The sequence below is a fragment of the Gobius niger genome, assembly GCF_951799975.1.
Source record: "Gobius niger genome assembly, chromosome: 23".
In the NCBI taxonomy this organism is placed as follows: domain Eukaryota; kingdom Metazoa; phylum Chordata; class Actinopteri; order Gobiiformes; family Gobiidae; genus Gobius; species Gobius niger.
The window spans coordinates 10,079,008-10,100,307 of NC_136874.1; the positions used below are offsets into that span (position 1 = coordinate 10,079,008).

General features: G+C 43.2%; 1 protein-coding gene across 9 annotated transcripts in view; it reads right to left on the reverse strand.

Moving 5' to 3' along the window:
- The window catches only part of dock9b (dedicator of cytokinesis 9b), a 34,756-nt gene extending 15,318 nt beyond the window's left edge, over positions 1-19,438 (reverse strand). Inside the window, exons 1-11 of one of the 9 annotated variants that reach the window (XM_079581382.1) lie at positions 19,036-19,438; positions 9,261-9,377; positions 6,274-6,363; positions 5,618-5,700; positions 4,213-4,282; positions 2,802-2,897; positions 2,445-2,579; positions 1,113-1,287; positions 875-930; positions 248-322; positions 16-156 (exon numbers count right to left, since the gene is read on the reverse strand). In XM_079581382.1, the coding sequence (XP_079437508.1) occupies positions 16-156; positions 248-322; positions 875-930; positions 1,113-1,287; positions 2,445-2,579; positions 2,802-2,897; positions 4,213-4,282; positions 5,618-5,700; positions 6,274-6,363; positions 9,261-9,377; positions 19,036-19,167 (1,170 nt within the window). In that variant the 5' untranslated portion in view covers positions 19,168-19,438. Of the gene's footprint in view, positions 1-15; positions 157-247; positions 323-874; positions 934-1,112; positions 1,288-2,444; positions 2,580-2,801; positions 2,898-4,212; positions 4,283-5,617; positions 5,701-6,273; positions 6,364-9,260; positions 9,378-10,507; positions 10,742-14,599; positions 15,205-19,035 lie in introns of those variants that run through there. The other 8 variants (XM_079581386.1, XM_079581385.1, XM_079581381.1 and 5 more) reach the window with 8 other exon arrangements.
- Between the last annotated feature and the right edge of the window lie 1,862 nt (positions 19,439-21,300).

Below are 21,300 nucleotides of genomic sequence, written 5' to 3' on the forward strand. Positions count from 1 at the left end.
GGTTTAATAACGCACATTGGTGGTGGGCCCCTCCTCGTTCTCCGACACGCAGCCCTGCAGGTTGAACGAGAGGTCGTGGCAGCTGACCAGCACTCTCTTCCCGAACTTTTCCTCAAACTGCCGTATGTCTGGCTCGATCCCAGAGATGTCCAGTTTCTGAAATGAAGAGGGGCTTTTTTTTAGGAAAAACAATGACGCAAGAAGGGAGATTTCACACAGCATCTGTGAACTCCCATGAGTTCATTACCTGTGTGTCGGGATCCAGCGTGAACAGCTTTAGCCGAGCTTCGCTTTTCATTTTGGACTCAATATCCCGGGCAGTCTGTGAAAATGTCACGAGACTAAGTTAGTGGTCTTCGTTAGATACTCTTTCCTTTTACTGCGCACTTAAAGGGTGGTCACAATGAATCATCTGCCTCAACCTAACAAAAACACCTCGTTTTTCTGCTTTTCTCTCATGCCTGCAAAGCATATCCTCTTTCACTACAACCAAACTACTTTCATCTTCCTAAAGGCCAAGACCACCCACCTCTTTAGAAAAATGTAGCGTGCCAATATTGTTGTTAAATCAATAGAGTTTTGCAGTTAAGCACTAGTACCAGGCAATCAAACCCCCAGTAACTTTATGCAGTATCCGACTTTGCTTTCCTCTGCTCACGAAGCCTGAACACACTTTACCAGGTGCTCCACGGGGGAAAGCACATGCACTTGTTTTGGAGGGCATACAGCTGTTTAGGTATTCCGCTCCATACACAGTAAAGAATACCCAGCACTTCTGCAGGCCGAGGGTCTAAACAGCTAATCCATGTGTCCCGCTGTGTGGTAACATATATTTCCCTGGACATGTCACGTTAAAATGCACAAAACAGATCACCTGAAAGCTGTCCTGAAAACTTCCGGACGAGATGTCTGCTTTCCCGTGCTCTTCGTCTGCTGAAGGGATCAAGACCGATGTTAGCCGATTCAATTATATCCGTTCGCTACAGCAGCTTCTTTGCAAAGTTGTTTATTGAAGATGCTCGCCGAGAAACATCCTTGAAAAAATTTATTCGAAAGCGGCGCGGTAAGATGGAAACGGAATCGATGTGCATGTAAATGAGAGAAGGCCTTACCGTCGTGGATGTCTCCGTTTCTCTTCTCCTGCATGGCCTGCTCGAAGCTGCTGTGGAGGATTTTGTTAAGCGTGCCGATCCACTCCTCCATTTCTCCCTCGCTGTCGGCGGCCAGAAGGAATGTGCTTTTGTCCTGCATCTTCAGCTCAAAGGCAAAGCGGCGGACTTTGCTGTTCTACAAGACCATATAAAAATATCCATTGTTTTACTAAAGTAGAAATTGCCACAACAACTTTTACATTTCTAAAACACAAATCGGAATGACATCAATTTACTTTCGTCGCTGTTAGTAAATGTTGCTATTGCTGCAAGTACAGGACTACTATACATATGTTCATGGCTTATTGGCTGAGTGGGGAGTAACTTTTCAGTGTAACAACTTAAATAGGATGTAAAATCATGGCCTTCAAAATGACCAGATCAAGTTAGTGTCCATGTTAACCTCTAACATGTTGTGGGTAAAGGCACGCACATCCACAGGTCTGAGTAAGTGTGCAGGATCAAGGAATGAGGAATTGTAAAAGAATAAAAGATCCGCACAAGTTAGTAGCTCCCAAGCTTTTTTAATGCTCACCGAGTAGTGTGACGTTTCGGGCCGTCTGAAGAAGGGCTAAGGCCCGAAACGTCACACTACTCGGTGAGCATTAAAAAAGCTTGGGAGCTACTAAGTTGTGCGGATCTTTTATTCTTTTACACCCTCTAACATGTTAACATCAAATCTAAAAGTCTCTTGGAAAAAAGTGTCAAAAATGTGAAGAAAATAGACAAAAAAGTGACGAAAAATGTGAAGAAAAAGTAACAAAAATGTGGCCAAAACACAACAAAAAAAGCAAAGTAAAAAAAATGTTTAAAAAAAGGAAGAAAAAGATCTGTTCAGATTAGTTTTGTAGGTCTTAGCTTTCAAAAGAGACATTACAGAGGCCTATAGGCTGTAACTTTATAGATTTGGGTAAAGCTGAACCGGAGAAAACGCACTTCGTGAAGGCGTGGGTTGAGAGGTTAACCCAAAGTCTCAACTGTTTGTACTTTTTATATCTTTTTGATAGCACTTTATTTTCCAGCACTGGAGCTTGGAACTCGTGTTGAAAGTGTAAAAATATGGTAATCATTGTGATCACATGGGAAAACAGGTTGTTTTCTTGTTAATAATTTGGAAACAATGTTAATTTTTTTGGCCAAAAATAATCTCCATTATCCCTAGTTATATTGATATTCTTATCCACTTACAGCTTTATTACTATGCTGCAAAGTCAAGCGCAGCCCATTTCTTTGTCTGAATCAACCTGAAAATGCTTGAAAACATCTGTTGCCACAGCGGGCACGGTATTTTACCTGGACAACCCCCATACAAGAGTCCAGGAAGATGGTTCCTTTGGGCTCCTTGGACGTGTTTTCATCTTTATAGAAGTTGAGGTTGTAAGAGCCGTCTCCCAGCTGAGCCAGATGGAAGTACCTCCTCTTAAAAGACTGCAGGGTGGAAACGGACAATGTAAACATCCCCAACGGCCTCTTTCCCACTAAAAATACCATAACAGGGCATGGGAAAGCTCTGAGGCGCAATCAAAGTCGGTGCCACTTTTCCATATGGGGTTTGGGAGGGGATGAACATTAGTTAAAATCATTCAGCAAAGGAATTAACAGTATGGGTGTGCGATTTCAGCTTTCGATATGAAAAGTGAGCAAACCCACCCGCATAGTAACACTGATTGCGCTGTTCATGTTGCCTTTGTACAGCCAGCCGTGTTTGGAGACTCCTCCTTTCTGGGATCCGAGGGAGGCCGTGTCCTGCACAAAGGGGAGCGAACAGGCCAACATTAATTACACAAGACGACATTCTTCAGCCTAATGGTAAAAACGTGCGTGAAAGGTGAGGACAGTGGACAAGCTTGTTTTAAAATATAGCAGCTTTTAAGGCTAGTGGGAGGACAGATCCGCAATGACAGCTCACCGAGTCCCGAGAGGAATTTACTTCATTAGATCCACTTTCAAAATCTCGGGGGATTCTCAGCAACAACAATCTGTCCATTAAAGGTCGCAGGCTCTCGGTTGAATCAATGCCCCGAGCTGGTGATTATGTAGAAGGGATGCGCTCTTACAATGCGGCTAATTTCAGGACATAAACGTCTCAGAAAAGCCGTTGGAGAACAGAACATGAAATTAGGCAAAGGTTCCTTGTGGGATAAAATGGGAGGTAATTGCAATGTTGTGAGATAAAATAATTAGGAGGATGAATTTTCTCTATAATCTCGTTTCAGTGTTCCTTTTGTGGAGTCGATGTGAACAATCCTGTCTCTAACCAAGGGCAAAATGTAACAAAAAGTCTCACAATCGGTTGGTTTTGTTTGAACAAAAAAATGTGTAACAGCATCAATATTATGCTTAGAATTAACTTGAAAAGCCACAGTATAAGTAAGGAAGTGCTATATTTGTCATTGTACACGAAATTGTGCCTTCAGTGCTCCTCTGATCCACTGAAACGGTGCACCACTTCCTGGGTTTGTCCCTGTTTCAGAGCGTGGTCTCCTGCACTGGTCAGCTCCTCCACCTCCTCCTTCCTCTTCCTCCTGCGCAGCTCAAAAGTTTTTCACCATCTTTCAAAATCTTCACCATTTTCTGGGAAGAGCTTAGCAGTTTATCTGTTTTATTCTCCAGTGAACATCCATTAGCCAGAACAATAGTCGGGACAGGGGGCTTGTGTGGCTTAGCCTTGAGTCTTGCCTGGGTACCTCCTCATTTGTCCCTTCTCTGTTTCCTGTAGCGCCTCTTGTGACGCCTCCACTATGTTGCAGCTGTGGGAGGCTCTCTGTGCTCCTTCAGTGTTTCAAAAGAAGAAATATGTTGGCCTCAAGTGTCTTTAGCTCATAAGCTAGCTGTTTGTTTACTTCAGGACTATTATGGACTCCTTGCAGTAAAATCCACCGATCTCCACAAAAACATGGCAAGAACAAAATAAAAGCATCCAGTAAAACAATGTGGAGCACAGGAACCACAAAGGAGAAAAAAAAGCAGCTGTACTGAGAGGAGGGAGGCATGAGATGCTTTTAAAAAAAAACTATTTTAGTAATAAAATACAAATTTGTGTAAAGTGTTTCTGTCTTACCTCGTCTTTTTCAACATCTTCGTCGACTTCAAAAACGTGGGGCGCGAGTTGTTCGGGCCTCGGCACCTTACTGAAAGAAAATAAACGTTGATCAGACGGCGCGGATTGAGAGGTTTTTGAGTTGTGACTGCATAAACAAAGATGATTTATGCTTTGGAATATAAACTGCCTCCCGTCGATTTGTTTTCACAAGCTCTTCTAGTTTTTTCAGGACGAAGCCAGCGCGCCGCAGCTGCTCCCGAGCGCGTCCCACTCCCCAGACACTTCGCCTGAGCTTTGACCTTTACATGACCCGGCTTGCTCTGAGGGACTGCTACCATAAACAGAGTCCAAGGCCAAGGCTAAAGCTACGCTAACCTTAAACATGACGAGTAACATCTGTAAAAGCGCATTCTCGGCTGTAATCAAAAGGGGTTTGTCCAAGGACATAGGGACGCGATGCATTGTGGGGCTTTTCCCGATGTTTTAATGAGCTCAATCAACAGAGGGACCGAAATAGTGCTGCATATCCTTGGTAGAACAACATAGGAAGTCGAACTATTGTTAGAGTTTCCTTGTTTCTAGAGTTCAAGCTAACACATTCATTTGGGAGTAAACAAAGGTTGTGTCTCGGGGTTGACGTTGGGAAAAAAAAGACAAAAACTGAAATATCGAGTAAGTTCTATGGCTGTAAGTAACCAGAGTTCATTATTATTCTAAAGACGTTTTCACAATATACTGTAGTAAATATCATGTACAGAAACCCTATTCAAAACCTTTCCCAGTTCATTTGATAAACCACGGACATATTTTCATACTAATTTACATGTCCTCAGTGTGGTGAGCTTTCGGAGCATGATTTTCCAGTTGGAAAACATAGCTTTACGTAGCACAAAGAGAAAAAAATCCAAGAGAAAAAGAAAGGCACCTGGGCTACACAGTATCTTATTATGAATTCCAACGTTCATGGTGCACAGTACAGTACAAGAAACTCAAACAGAGTGAGAGAGCATAATAAGATCAGAGACTGGATGTTTTGTTTTGATATGACCTTAATAGTAGCAGTTTTGGTGAACCATGAAAATTGTGATTCAGCGTTGATTGCGATTAAGCGTGTGCCGCTGCATATGACAAAGCAAGTTATTTAAGTCACAAGAATTTGGATAATCGCTTGCAGGTCCAGTTGGTTCATAATCACTGTTTGCATGAAGAAGCTTTGAACCCACATAATAAGGTTTTGCCTGCTCTACAAATGTTTAGTGTATGTTGCTCCCTTGTTTTGGCGCGAAAGACTTTGAAGCTCTCCTCCTCTGCAATAACGCTTTCTGCCCAGACTTAACATGTCAAGGCAAAGATGGCAGAAATGAGCACCTGGTAGTACTTCAAAAAATAATAATACCCAGGGCACACCCAAACAAGTACTCACTTTTGGAGTTGGCGGAAGTCCCCGGAATACTCCTCGTACTTGTAATTGACCACGTGCCAGTCCGACTTGTAGGTTTTGATGCACTGCAAAGGGAGAGAGGAACCCTTACACCCATTTTCTTCAATCCTAATATGTGTTTTGAAATGAATACAGATGTGAGAGTAAAAAATGTTTCGACGCAAAAACCGAATGCTCCCAGCTGTACCGGGGCCCCAGCTGCTACAGATGGAGGTATGATGTAATGGCTGGCGTCAGCTACGGGGGACAATACCCTATCCCGCTTTGACAGACCCCACCCGGGATAGCTGTCCAAAATAACAATGGCGTAGATGAATGAATTTGCTACATCTGCGCGGAAATTCAGGTTCACGCAGAGGCCGGCGTTTATCAAATCTCCAAGTGAAAAGCTGTTTCCCTTATCGCTTGGAATGTAAAGCCTTTCTGTGTAACCTTTCACGCAGTACAATCAATAAATACAAGCATTAGTCCTGTGATGTAACTGTATTATTATAACGGGAGGCCGCTCTATCTGATACATTTTAGCCGCCTTTTAAAACACCTGTAGGCCGGGGATAATAGGGGTTTAGTGAGACAGAGAGAATGGACAAAGCGGGCGTACGTCCAGGTAGCCGCGGCTGTTTTTTTTGTTTTTTTACCTCCTGCACAAACAGTGACTGAGCTTCTTTCTCGGCGGACTCTGGCACCGTGGCGAAGACGGTCCGGCCCTGGCGCCTGAGGGTGCATATCTGAGGGGAGACAGGGAAAACAAGAGGGAAGAGCACGATAAAGTCAGTCTGTTTGTGCAAATGTTTCATGTTTGTTTTGCCGGGCTCTTGCGGTTGCTAAAAAAGTGCATTGATCGCCTGCCATTGGGGTGGAGTTACAATGAAGGATCAGGGGAATGGTCAGTTATATTCTGCTAAATTGACCTTTGAAACATGTACTGTTGCTCCCTCATCAAATATTTCTTTTGCTTGCTTTTGATACAGATAAATGCATCATTTCTTTCTCAATCTGGTCCTCTGGGTGTCCTCGCTTAATCTCTTACCTGTTAAAAACTATTCTATTGATGGTTTAGTCCTAGACCTTAAGTAATGGTTCGGACCTGATTCAACCCAACTTTAGGCTTGTTTTCGTCAGACCTACCGTATTTTCCCGGACTATTAGTCACTCCGGAGTATAAGTCGCACCAGCCTTGGCAACTACCTGGGCATGGAGGCGTAACTGCACCGTTGACAAGCCTCTCCCGGCAGCACGTTGTTCAAGCTCTCATTTGTGAACTCTTGTCTCTAGCTGTAGCCATATAGCTTTTAGCCCGCGATTTTTTGTTTTCTTCATTGCAGTAAAAGCAACCTCCGCTTTACGCCAGTCCCTCACAAGTTTTTCGCTCACTCCACATTTTCTTTCTGCTGATCGATTACCGTTTAAAAAAAAATGAGTAGCAGATACTGGTACATAAGCCTAGAGCTGTCAGTGTGAAAATAACCAACATAACAAATTATATGTTTTGATATATAAGTCGCACCACCAGACAAACTATGAAAAAAGAGCCACTACGTTTTAACATGATGGTTAAAACATTTTTTCGTTTTTTTTGGTGTTGAAAGTGTAAAAATATAAATGCTGCTTAGTTGTGAATAGAGTAATGCATAATATTTAGCTTTCGAGCAGATGGGAAGGAACATACTGCCAATTGTTCAAGATGACACAAAGCCAAACAAATAGAAGGCATTGAGGAATCTCTTTTGCACTATATTTAACTCTTCACTGCCCTGAAAGCCCGAGTTGAGAATATGCGCCCATAGAGCAAAAGCCGCCTAAGGGTGTCAAGTCAGTGGAGCTTGGCGACTCTTTCATGTCACTGGCCTTCCAAAGCCACCAGTGCTCCCATTTCTGCTTTTCTCCTCGCCCCACAAGGATGAGCTGGAAACACTGGCATCACGGTGACCTACTTTTGCCAAAAAAAAAAGAAAAAAAAAAAGCTTGCATTCCCTCACTGGCGATTGATCCACTGCGCTCATTTGTTCGTTTTACAGAGGCAATAGCTATCGCAGACGTGTCAGGAGCCCAGGCAAAAATCATTTATTAAGTCTTGTATTATGTCTATGTAGGTCAAGAGGCTGGAGAGTTTGACAAATCACCAGTATTGATGATTTACTGCCTTAAACGATGATGGAAGTAAGAAACATATTGTGTATTCGCGCCTCCAAACAGAAACCTTTTTCTTCCGAGCCATTCGCTGTCTGTCAAACATAGTAGACCATTTTGACAAAAGCGCACAACCATATATTAACTGCCACTTAAAACTGCAGGCTGGCAATTAACTAAATCACTTTCACAGCCATTAATTCAGACCTAACATTTTCAAATTACCTTTTCCCCACAGAGTAAAGAAGATGGAAGTGCCTTTGTAAACCATGCCTTTTACAAACAAACATGCTTTTATCTTTTTAATCTGACGGCTGGAACTAAATAGTGTAGTATAGTGTTTGAGTTGATAAAATGTGCTAAATAATTTGAGATTGAAAAGCAGGCCCAGTCAAGTGCTCTAGTCATCTTCTGAGGTCATTTGACATCGTTTTTCACACTGGCTGCCCTTCCACACAACCTCCCACTCCCTCCTTGGCTACTCTGTGATTTAGCTAATGAACATAATAGCTCTCGAATAACTTCACTTCAATCCGAGCTTTGTCTCTTTAGATTTCCTTTCAGATTTGGCCTGTCCCGGTGATTACTGGTGTGATTCTGTGCAGGCACGTGCTAACGCTACACCCATGTCTGGCTGCCATTCCCCCCCCCTCCCTCCTCGCTCTCTCCTCTGATGTGAACCATATGGCCGCTCAGACAGATGGACACACTGGGCCGGGGAGCGCACCGAGCATGGAGCAGTTACTAATAGCTGTGTGCTCTGTAGACAGACTTGTAATGAAAACCACTCCTCATCATTGCAGGAGGAAACGGAAAGATTTCCCACCACTTTCTAAAAAGGACGACTTTCTCCGCTTGCGTTTTTGGGACGCCAGACGTTAAGCGTTCTTTGTCGCGGGAGGAGAAATGGAGAGATGGGGAGATCTTAGCTCGGTGCTGATGTAACGTTAGCACAGACTTTGAACTTCGAAGAAAACAAATAGTACTCTACTTAAAAGAGAGCTGACTTAAATTATGTGCAAGGATGATTCAAGTCTATCTCAACATCAGAAGCTGCTTGGGGGTTCTATAACATTCTCTATTCAGGCTTTTCTACACCTTAATGTTACGCTTTATCACTTAAAATATAGGAAAATGATACAGTGTCAAGCTAATAACAAAACCTGCCCATCACTAAAATTAGCTTTCTATCTCAAACAAGCCTCACCCCGTCTTATAGTCATGCTCAAAACATTTCTCAACTTCCAGGAATATTTCAACTTGAGACAAAACGGGGTGTTGTTTTTCCTAAAAAAGAAGAATGTGTAGCAGGTGTTGGATAGCATAACAATAGTGATGGGACACTGACAGCAAACAGAGCAAGGACTCGTCGCAATGTCGTACAAGGAGACAGGAAAAAACATACAGCAGGTTATTATGTAGGGGTTGCAAAATAAAGCGAGGAGATTTGGCATTATTGATACAAAGAAGTACATAATAGATTTCTAATACTTGCCTCAAAGTCATCGTGTGGGAACTGCAGCATGTCCCGTAGAACATCACTGATGATCTGTGTCTTCCTCTGGAGCAGCACGTTTTCATAGTCCAGGGGCTCGATGATCTTGGGCTTCACCTAAACAACAAGTCGAAGTGAACACAATGAGTGGTAATCGCTAGGTCTTGAAACCAAAGCTCGCAAAGTCTCAAGCGTTAACAGTCTGGACAACAGAGTGGAATTGTCCGGGCAAACAATAGTGGGCAACACAAGCCGAAGTGGTGCTAAGTCAAATGATTGTGGTTTGGAGACAACATGCTGAGGGCGCCATTGAGGGCAGCAGCATGTCACAAGCTTAGATGACAAAATACAAACATTTGATTCCTTCGACAATGAGTTTGGATACATTTATAGTAGCAGTGAATCCACGTTCGATGATAACGGGAACTTTGTAAACACTGCTATGTTACAGATAGGGAGGAGCTTAGGTCATGATCCCGACTGGCACTGCTGCTGTACATTCCACAGAAAAGAATAGGTTTCCTTTGGCCTATAAGTACACAGGCTAACACAATATACGGGTGTCTTATGCAAAAAGGTGCTGATGAATCCAAAATGCAGGTCTTAATCCTGACAGACAGTTCTCTTTGGCCGACGCTCAATAACAACACTGCTATTTTACGGCAATTACAAACCCTTGCTCTACAAATGTTAGCCCAAAATTATCCAAATCTCATGACAGTTGAATGAAAATATCCAGCCAGTATTTCCCTTTTGAATGTGAAGATCATCTGATAAGCAGAAAGCACCCGGCCCGATTTCACACTGGACTTTTGCCATTGAGACAGAGGAAAACAACACACAGCTGTGAATTTTCAAGGAAAAGCCCACAAAGAATATACTACAACCAAAAATCTGAATGTAATGTTATATCTTCAAAGTGAATCCTCCAAAGCAATTAGCCTGGCTCCTTGCACAGGAACAGCTAATGACAAAACAAGCCACAAGTGCTCCATTTCCTAAAAAAAGATCAACATTCAAACCTCAGGAGAGCTGGACCCTCAAGCTGCTATTTCCCTTTTCCGTTCTGCCGGAAAAAAGACACAGAGCTTCAAAGCTGCCCATGAAAGACAAAACAGATAAAAAGTTGCTAAGGTGAAGAAGATTTATTTTTGTAAAAGCAAGAATCTCCCAAGGCATGCACTTTCGAATCAAGACAAATGGTATACAAGTGTGAAATGAATTACAAATGAAAATCCCCAACTTACCACAGCTGCTTGTGATGCTGCCTCAGCTTCAGCCTCTATCTCAGCCAAACTCCTGTACTGCTGTGGAGACTCTATGACCATCTCCCTCTTAGGGGCTTTCCCAGCTCGGCCCTGCATCGTAGCACAGCACTGCTGCTGCTGCTTTACTGCCAATAAAAGGTGATGTCCTCAGTGAAAAGGCATGACACAAAGTTGTCTGTGCCGAGCGTGAAGCGTGAGTTAGTTTTCCAACATCCACAGAGATCCCCTCTGTCTTCAATCACAATGGCTCAGCCCTCTCTCATCACAAGTGTACGGCCCCTCCCACTGTTACAGCAGCTCAGCTGAGCCGCGCTGTGTGGACCATTCCCATAGAAAAACTAACAACATGGGTGTCCAAACTTTATAAAAGTGCCAATGCTTCTGTTCAAAATGCTGATGAAGATGATAAAGCTGTACACTACAGGGAAGTATAAATATTCAAACCTCACCATATGACATTACCACAATGTTTACCTCAGAGAACATGGTTGTTGACAAATGCAACTCTTTCTGAAATAAATAAGTGCATTCATTTAGGTCATATTCTAAGAAGCACTTTACTTAAAAACACCGGAATAGGAAATAGCATGAAGTCTAAAAGTGTAATAACATGGTAATTACATCATGGTAATTCATGGTAACGAACACACAAATCTCATTCTACTTGATTTTATAATATAACATGATTCATCCAAACCCTGAACCAATAAACTACAAACTACCAGGAAACACAGTATTTTCTTGGTAATACTATGGACACAGCTGCATAATCCATTATTTCCCATTATCCCTGCAGTCACCATGATATTTCCATTCTATTACCATATTATAAGTAGTAATCTATTCATATTAGTATCAATGAAACGCTTATTGTAACATCCCTACAATAAACAATACATTTCAACAGAAGCCTCATGAATCTCATGCTGTGTCAAGAAGAACTATTTCAGATCAATCTGTTTTGTGAACCTGCCAAGTTTGTGTGAAAGTAAAGCCAAGAGGTCAAAACTGTCCTTGATGTCCATTGATAAAACTCGCCTGTTCTTTGAAGTGTTCCCAGGCTGTATCCGAAGCAGCGGGCTCCCTCAGCGGGGTCTGTTACAACACACTTCCCCTTATCCGGGTCTTACACATACTTTCTTCCTTCAGCTTTACCCGACACAAGAGCTTTCACTAGGGCTGAAAGGTTTTGTGACAAGTCTTACGATTAGATTGGCGAATTTGTTTTTCATTCAAGACTCAATGTACTTTCTGAACATGTGATGGCCATTAACATTTGAGAAATTATTGAAATATGAACTGCTCCACTAGTACGCCAATCACAAAAATTCAAGAACATGTTTGTAGAAGTCTATACAACAGGATTAGCATGTTTTATACATTATAGACCTCCATGGAGACACAATATTGTTGCCTGCATATGACATGTTTGTAGACTGCCAATGGTGACCATTATAATTGCGAATTTGCTTCTCCAGCCGTGGTCTCTTCTCCCAGACCCTCTCTCTTTGGGGAGACACTGGGCTTTAATCTCAAAGACAAAGGCGCCGTGGCTCAGCTGTTTTCCATCGCAGTCAAAATGATGGCATTTTGAACAGAAAGAAACAAAATGCATCCAAATGCATGTTTATCCCCTAACAGTCAAACCCAAAAACAGAAATAAATATGCATCAAATTATCTCCACATATGCAAAAAAAAGCGTTATGCTGGATGACATGTCAAAGAGCAGACTTCAAAGCCTCTCCGAGTTCCAGTGCCATCTCTCCGAACAAAGTGCAACACAAATGCGGCGCGAGAGTGTGCCCTGCCCTGTGTGAGTTTTAGCTGTCGACGGGCAGGCTCTTCTGATGTGAGAGGAGCGCTGCATAATCTGCATAACTTGTTTTAGCTGTAAGGGCTTCAAAGAGAATGAGAGAAGCGTGCCATTCAGAAAAATCCAATATTAAAAGTACAGGAAATAGGTCAGAAAAAGGTGGATGGACGAGGTGGAACAGCTTTTACTATGGAGAGTGTCTCAAAACTTGGACAAGCCTAAAAAATATTCAATACATTACAACAGCACTTCTTCGAATATCTGTGCCCCAGACTTCGAGCCAAACCATAAGAGTATCCAAGACTTTTTCTTTAATTGTAAAATGGTAAAATCTTCAACTCGACCACTATGGAAATCAGGTATCAGGATTGCACCTTTTAAAATTTGATGGGTATCAGCCCTGCTTTCATTCTGTATTCACAAGTTGGTCGTGTGGGGGCCTCAGAGACAGCGTCACCATCCCAGCGTGATAATCAGCCTCTTGTCACGGGCCGTACTCCGCTCTGAGCTCATCTCGCTTCATTCATGCGTCTCGGGACTGTCCCCACGCCCACCTCCGCCACCGCCACCACCATTACCCTGCTTCCTGGTTCCCCCGCTGGGACTGTGCCAGCTCCAGCCGCTTGTGTGAGCTTGCAAAAAAAAAAAAAAAACGGGGGAGTGGAAATGAGTTTACAAGACCATCTGCGTAGGAGCTTGACGTAGAAAATATGAAAAGTGAGTGAGAGGCACGGTGTCCGAATGTCGCAGCTTGAAGCCATTAGGAAAAGCGCACTCCCTTCTCTAGAGGCATAACATATAGGCACATATTCATAGGAGGATTGCATAATCAGGGGCCTGCTGACGTGATGTTTGGGTGGCCACCATGGCAACGGGAGGGAGTTGGAAGGTGTTCCTAGAAATGGCCCGGACCCTTCCCCTTTTATCAGTGATCCATGCAAAGTTATCCCATTAACCGAAACCACAGGGCAAGGCAATGCGAGCCTGCAGAACAGATGCCTAATAAATAAAATCCCCCTGAATTTCAAAGGGTCGTGGTCGACGTGAAATAGCTGCAGGTACGCCGGGCACACATGGGATAAGTTAGAGGCGATATTTGAGAGGGGAGTTCCAAGATTCGGGGGATGATGTCAGAGTTTCAGGAGGCGCTGAGAGCAAGACGGAGGCCCGAAGACCAAAACGTCCCACAACGGATTAATCCATAAGACAGTGGAGGCAATAGCATGACTTCATTACTTATAGGGGCTGTATTATGCTGTGCTGAGCGTGCCGTTCCCTTTTTTGAAGAACAGAGTTGTACTTTCTAGCAGAGGTTGAGGGGAGTATGCACAAAAACATTCCATAGGTTATAAAATAGCACGATCGACTCAAAGCACTTTCACACAAGCATGAAGTAAACAACATCATTCTTGAATTCAATTTTGCGGCTTTTCCGATCTATAAATAGCTTCCTCCTAATACAACAACAACAACAACAACAACGGTAATAGAGAGATGTTTTGTTTATGAAAAGCCTGCTAAGAATCCGATTACTAGCTCTAAGGAAGCGACAACATGAATGGACAGAATGCTTTATCGTGTCCTTGACTTGGAATCCTACTTAACCCCTTCGGTATTGATTGTCCATTAAACGGCTTTGATTTAACACAAGGCGGGTTACGGGCTAATGGGACAAAGTTGCGGGAAAGTAGCTTAATGTGGCGGTGGCAGTGGATAAATCCTTGAGGAAAACAGCAGGGAAGTGAAAGGGAGGGTTTTGGGAGCAGGCGAGGAAATATTATTCCACTACTGTTCAAAATTCTGCTGATGCGAGCTCATGTTTAATGTGCAGTATCTTTAAATCTTAAAGGCTTTCCATGAAACTGACTGTTTACATTTACCAGTTTTCCCATACGTCGCTTTAAAGCCACAGTGCGCAACATTTCACCCAATAGAATAAAATACAATAACATATATTTCATTAAGTGTGTTTTTATTGCTTTGCTGGGAGCGGGTCATCACCAACTCGTCTCCATTGAGATATCGATGCTTTGATTTGACTAGCAGTAGCTAAATATGAGGTTTAAATGCATCATGTCCTCTTCTTAATGCTTTATTTAGTTAATGTTTTAAGTTTTACCCCAGTTTAGATGGCCAAGCAACATGCAACTTGGATATTACGCAGTGTCACTTTAAAGCATACCATCTGACTTTTCAGCCTCATTCACTCGAGTAGAATGAATCAAAGATCAGCTGTATGAAAATGTATCGGGTTTACCAAAGGGGCAGCGCTGGGCAGCCAGAGTTGAGACCCCCGTGCGCTTGTAGTCTCCTCCTCTTCCTCCCAATCTCCAGGATCCACCGCCCCCTTGATGTAGACACAGTTCCTCTGGAGGATGGAGCGCAGCGACTCCACAACAACTACACTCGTGGTGCACCCCATGTTACCTCTCCGGCAGTGGTCCTCAATCCCAGCCCGTCCAAGTCAAGTCCCATGTAGGAGGGAAAAAAAACAAAAATCCCCGGCTTTCTCTCATAATGATTGTCCAGCCATGTGTGGAATCTAATGCGGAATCCCAAAGCCAATTTAGAGAGTGAAGTCCGAGGGGGGAATAAGCTGCTTCATTCAGAGCAGGGCGTCAACTCCGCAGCCGTATGATAAGGATGCTCGTCGCTGGCTTCACCCTCCTTGACTCCTACCCTCCTCACTCTGTGCCAGTGCCTTTCTCTCCTCTCCTCTCTCTCTCTCTCCTTTGCTACTTCCTTGCTCAGCCGCTTAGTCATTGCTCCGGCTCCAGCCTTTGCTTTGTCAACAGTATAAAAAAGCAGCCTGTTAGCAGCAAAGTCACCCACATATCCGCAGACAAGGTGCTCTTCGAAAGGTGCGAATGCGTCACTGAAGAAGGGGGGAAAAAGGGACCTAACAAGCAAGCTCCTCGGATTCAGCTCAAATGCAAAAAAATGATGTAAATATTTCATCACAGGTTGACACACTCACCTACTTTTAACTCGGTGATGCTGCAAAATGAGTCAGAAAAACATCATCCTGCAACTGTCTACATTTATGCAAGAGAAGTGTAGACTTGCTTACAACATTGCAGGCGGATTCCTCCAAAATGCTCACTTTTTGATGAGAATAAATTAAGTATGAAAGGAAAAAAAAGCTAGTTTCCTGGCAACTACACACAGGTAATGGTGAATACAAAATCCAAGATATGAATTAGCAAAAAACATAGGCGCTAATAACATGCTGATTGTAAAAGTGAAATAAATCTCGACTAATAAAAATGCAGATCTATATCTCACAGGATAGTCATCAAAAGATCACACCTAATCCAGTTTCCAATACACGCCAAAGTGAACAGAATTGGGAAGCTGCAGAGTAAAATGTATTATGAATGGGGCATGGACCGTGGACCTCTTTCTGTGAATAGCAAAGCTGTGGCTGCCTCCAACAGGCCACATCTGCCACTGCAACAATACTGGGGCCTGATGACTCACTGGAAAATTGCAGACGACAATTCTTACCTCATCTTTTGTAATAGATTTTAAAGAGCGCTCACTTGCAGCATGAGAATGAAAGAAACACATGTATTGGCGAATGGAGGGAGGAAAATGGGGCAAGGTTTTATAACGGCACTTAAAGTTGAATGGAAAGAATTGAAATAGGTAGAGCTCAACGTCCTGGGCAAATCTGGACTAGCTGATACAAGTAATAGCATCTAAACCTTCATTTCAAAAGTGTGATTAGTGTAGATGGGGTCATACGAAAGGCCTTCAGGTAATCTGGCAACTTATTGGACTTAAAGAAGCAGCTTTCCAGCACTTCCAGAATCAACTTAAGTTTAACTTGCTTTATCTCAAGTGTCTCAAGCCAGAGCTTTGCAATGGAAGGACTTGAAGGTGGCCAAAGGAGAAGAAGGTTGGAGCATATTGTTTCCACACTGAAACGTAATGGCTATTTTTGCACATGCCGCCAGAGCTGGATGTGCAATTGCAGCAACTGGGTCAAAGGAAATTTTTTCTGGTCACTGCTCAATTTATTGCAGATGGGCTTTGATTGAAATAGGCACAGCTTTGTTAATCACACAACTGCAACTAATGGAGGCTGCAGCGTTGTAGCTCTATCTGATTAGGCAACCGAGTTCCCATGCTGTTTCTACATAATATGATTTCATGATTTGTTGAACTCAAAATGCAACGCACTCATCGCGCCATTCCCTACTGTAAACAACTTCGAAAGACCACAGTGCAGATGTTGCAACAAGCTGAAACGCCTATTACGTGCTTGCATAAATCACCACCGCAGGCCATGGAGCAGAAAAAGACACCAGTATCCAATCAAAAAAGTGGTATATGCGTACGGAATACACAAACATTTAAACAGCCTGTGGGTTATGAAAAGCAATGAGAAGCAATGACAGCGCTGGTTGCAACATTTGGTGGAAAGTTGTCAAACCTATGTCATGTGGGAGGAATTTTGTACTTCTAGCTGCCCTGTCGGGTCTTGCAAGACAGAGGCATGCCATGCTGTATCCAAAAAGCCTGGCCGGGTCGTGTTTATGCCTTTGTGATGCTGCGGAGAATGAAGCAGCCTAAATACAGAGGTGTAAACGGTGCGGCTAGGAAAAAAAAGTCCCAGGCTCGTCCGTCTGTCTGTCTGTCAACGGAGGCAGGAATTCGCGACCACAAAGCCAGCGCTGGGCGTCCCATCCAAAAGTCCTGTATCATCACACACACATATGGGTCAGTGATAGTGCAAAGCTGAAGATTATCAATGCTTTTACGCTCTGATACAACCAAATCCCCCACTGTCTATTAGTCTGCTCTCAGAAAAATGTAAAAACAAACAGTGTTATGAATGCTGAAGACGTCAAAGTGCATTGTTATTGAAAAGAATGATTCAAGTGTGGTAGTAGCACAGCAGCAGGCAAGAAGGTGGAGCAGCCAATTGTTGTATCAAGCTCAGCAGTTTCCCCACAGTTGGAAGTCATTATCGGAATGACCAGGGCCACAGCGCCTACACTTTGTTTACTAAGGTCCTGAATAACAGCTCTCCGAGTCATTTTAAATCCACTCGCGCTCATAATTGATAGTCTCCTGGGCGCACGTTGTGACAGAGAGGAGAAAGAGGGCACGTTTAAAAATAGCCAGGACACCTACCATCATCTCATCCATTATTAAACACTGTGTGGAGATCCGATCTGACTGGCATTATGCAACTCCATGCGCTGTGGCCCTGGACTGAATTCATAGCCTGCTCCTGCCTAATTGACATAATTGTGATGAAGATTGCGGCTGAATAATGGATTGAATTTTGCCTGAGCCGGAACATGCAGATCTTCAAAAGCCACGTTTCAAACTCTTCCTGGAGTTTGTTTGGTCTAGGGACTTGTTATATTTGCATTGACCACAATAGTGTGACAGTCCATGTCGAAAGCAAATGGCCACTTGAAACAGCTGCGACATAGCCAGACAAGAATAGATGCGGCCGATGGCAGACATGTTTTTTTGGTGCTCCTGAGATAGAAATAATGGGTCACAGATGTCCACCTTGTGATCTGTAGCAAGGTTCAAAGTTGATTGGAAAGTTTCAGTGCGCTTTCCTGCTAATTTGACATGAAATCAATTTACTGTGAAAGTCACCTGGTGGCTGCGCTCCTGGCATGACCCCATCAAATTGTAGCCAGGCGGAGTTCACACGGGAGAAAGCGGAGATATTAAATCAACAAGGATCCACTTAAACAGAAGTAGGGAAAGGAGGAATAATGATTGTATGTTTATGTAGTTACATAAACAATGCCTCCTTCTTTGTCAAGTAATTATCTATGATTAAACAGCAAGTCTTTTTCTCAATAGATAACCTGATTAGCGACCACAATGGGACCATGTACAATAATAGAGAGACAGCGGCTGTAATTGACAGCAAAAGCCATTAGTTGCAGAAAAAATGATATATTGATCATCCTCATGCAACAAGACACAACTGCCGGATATAGGTTTTGTCAGTAAAGACAACAGCAAACTTCTCAATGAATTTTACACAAAGCACCACAGAAAGTACCTCAAAAAACAGCTTTGCATGAGCCGTTAGAACTAAGCCCAGGACTCAATAAGTTTTAAATAGTAATATAATAAGAAGCTGCAATGTAAAACAATTACAAAGCATGACTAATACATTTCTAACCAAGACTAAGGACTGGACACAATTTGGAGTAAGAAGAAGCATATTTGCTATCCTATATCAATAAGATAATAAGAGCATAATAACAAATGCATTCACAAAGCATAGAAATCAAAATGACAGTCTATTCCCTTTGCCCCTCATTAGCTACTCAGCTGTTTTCTGTGTCAGCTATTTAGTTTCAAGGTGGACCAGTGGGATCCCATGACAGGATGCACAAAAAGTGTGCGTGTTGTCATTGTGGTCTCTTTAGTGATGGAGGTGTATGTTACAGTTACCCAGCAACCTGCTTTGAGAAAGTTGTTGCAATGGATAGCCCCTGTGAGCCAAAATCCCACAACAAAGAAAACAATTGGAATTATAGTATGAAGTTATAATAAGCTTAAAGGCACAATAGGTACTACTTTTTATAGAATGGCCTTGAACCCTGACCTCTGCTGATCCCTGTGCTCCTACAATGAGACGCAGGGGAGTGCAAGAGGAGAAAGCCTCAAAGCATTATAGGTTTTAAATTTCCTTTCTTCACTTACCACCAACACAGATGTCCTGACAGCCTCCGAAACGCTCTGTCTCAGCTCTGCAGCGGTCCCAGGTTTGTTGAGCCCCCGGGTAAACTTCCTCGCCTCAGGTGGAGCAACAGAAGCCATAGCGTAGCCCACCATTCATCGCACCAAAAAGAAATACCTAGGAGGGAAGGAGAGAGACGAAAGAGGAGCTGTCCAAAAGCTGCAAAAATATTGCAGTAAAAGGTCCGCGGCTATTTTTATCCGGTCTTTACCCTTCGGCAAACTTTATACGCGCACCGTCACGTCTGAAGGCAAGAAAAGCTCCCAAAGATGACCGAGACCAGCTTGGGGAAAACGACATCCCTCCTTGCTCCTCGCCCTGTCCTGGCTGACAGAAGAGCAGCGGAGGTCCCGGCCACACAACACTGCCGCGCGGTCTGCAACGCCCCCTTGGCTCGGCCTGGTAGCGGCGCAGCAAGAAGGGCCATGATCCACCCAGATTTTTTTGGAAACAGTCAGAGATGATGGATTAGTTTATCAACGACAGTGAGATGATAATCTGATGTTAGCATTATATTGTGACCAGTTTCTTCAAATAATAATAATGATAATAATGACAATATAATAATAATAATAATAATAATAATGTAATAATAATAATGTAATGATAATAGGCTAATAATAATAGTAATAGTGACGACTATAATGATGATGATGACGATGATGATGATGCAATGGTAATAAGTTCATAAGAGTAAGTATTTTCAAAGTTATTCAACACAAGTTCAACATTGCCCTCTGGTGGCATTAAACTTAATTAGTTTAAATTAAAGAGTTCAGTTTAACTGGCTACATTTGCTGTGCCCTAAGCAGGGAAGGGACTGGTCGGTACTAGGATGGGAGACCGTTTGGTAACACCAGGAAGCCTGGCGAATGTAATGTGAGTGAGTGGTTGGTGGTGGTCGGAGGGGCCGATGGCGCAGACTGGTTGCCACGTTTCCTTCAGTCTACCCCATGGCAGCTTTGGCTACTATAGTAGCTTACCACCACCAAGTATGGAGTGAGTGAATGAATAGTGCAATGTAAAGCGTCTTTAAGTGTCCAGAAAAGCGCTATATAAAACCGATGCATTATTATTATTATTATTAGTAGCAGTAAAAAAACACACCCACTTTTTTTTTAGTTAAAATCACACTGCAGTGAGGTTGGAATTAGTTTATGCCTTTTAGAATAATTATGTGATGTATTTTTTTTGTGTAATTCATATTAACACACATAAAATTGCTTATACACATATTATTTTAAGTACATGCAGATAAACTTTTTTTTTTTTGCACGTTGAACAAGAGGCACAAACGCATCCGCATGTTTTGACGGTGTTATACCCACAGTCTGCGGCCTGGCGGCGCTGTGGCACTCTCCACCCGCGCAGCACAGTCCTCCACCCCCAACACCAGCCCACAGCAACCTGATACCGGAGACGAGCGGTCCAGACAAGCCTGCAAACGAGGCGTTCCCAGCCGCCCAGCCTGTCTGTCTGTCTGCCCAGAGAGAGGAGCTCCGAGCCACCGTCAACGTGAAGCGCTGCTGCCCGACCGCCCGGGGGGAAGAGCCGACCCGGAGACCCCCATCCCCTCCACACACACCGGACTGTACTGCTCGTTTCGGACGGGAGATGCTCTCCACTGGCGCCTTCTGAGGGATTTTTCCCCCCGTGCAAAACATCGTGAAGAAATGGGACTCGGAGAACTCTGGCTAGCTATTATGCTAACAGAGATTAGCTTCGATAGGGATCAGCTTGTAAACTAGCCATCTCAACCAAGTCAGTTGGCAAACCTTTTTATGCAAAATTCCCTGTTTTTATTTTTAATACAAATACTATTTTAATCGGTAATCCCGTTGATATGTTGTCTTGTTAGATTCGCGGGGCTAGAAGCACTGATTTTGCCTTTAATAGCCTCTTTGCCTAAGTTTTCTAGTGCCAGACAGTCAGTTGAGAGGGCAGTTAGCATGTCGGCTAGCAGAAATGGACGGTGTTTCTGGGCTAGTTTTAGATGGCACATACGCCAGCAGAGTTAGCCGCTTTGCGCATTTCCTTTTCCAATGCTGTTATCTTTCGGGGAACTAACTCAACTTTCTTCTGCGCATAGTCGAAAAAATCTATATACCTCAGCACCCAAGCCTTTTTAGAACAATATTTTCCTATCTTTTTTTTTTTCTCCCCTCTTCGATGAGTTGTTCCATGTCCGAAACCTCAGTTCAAGTTGTTGAGCTGACGTGAAGAGGAAA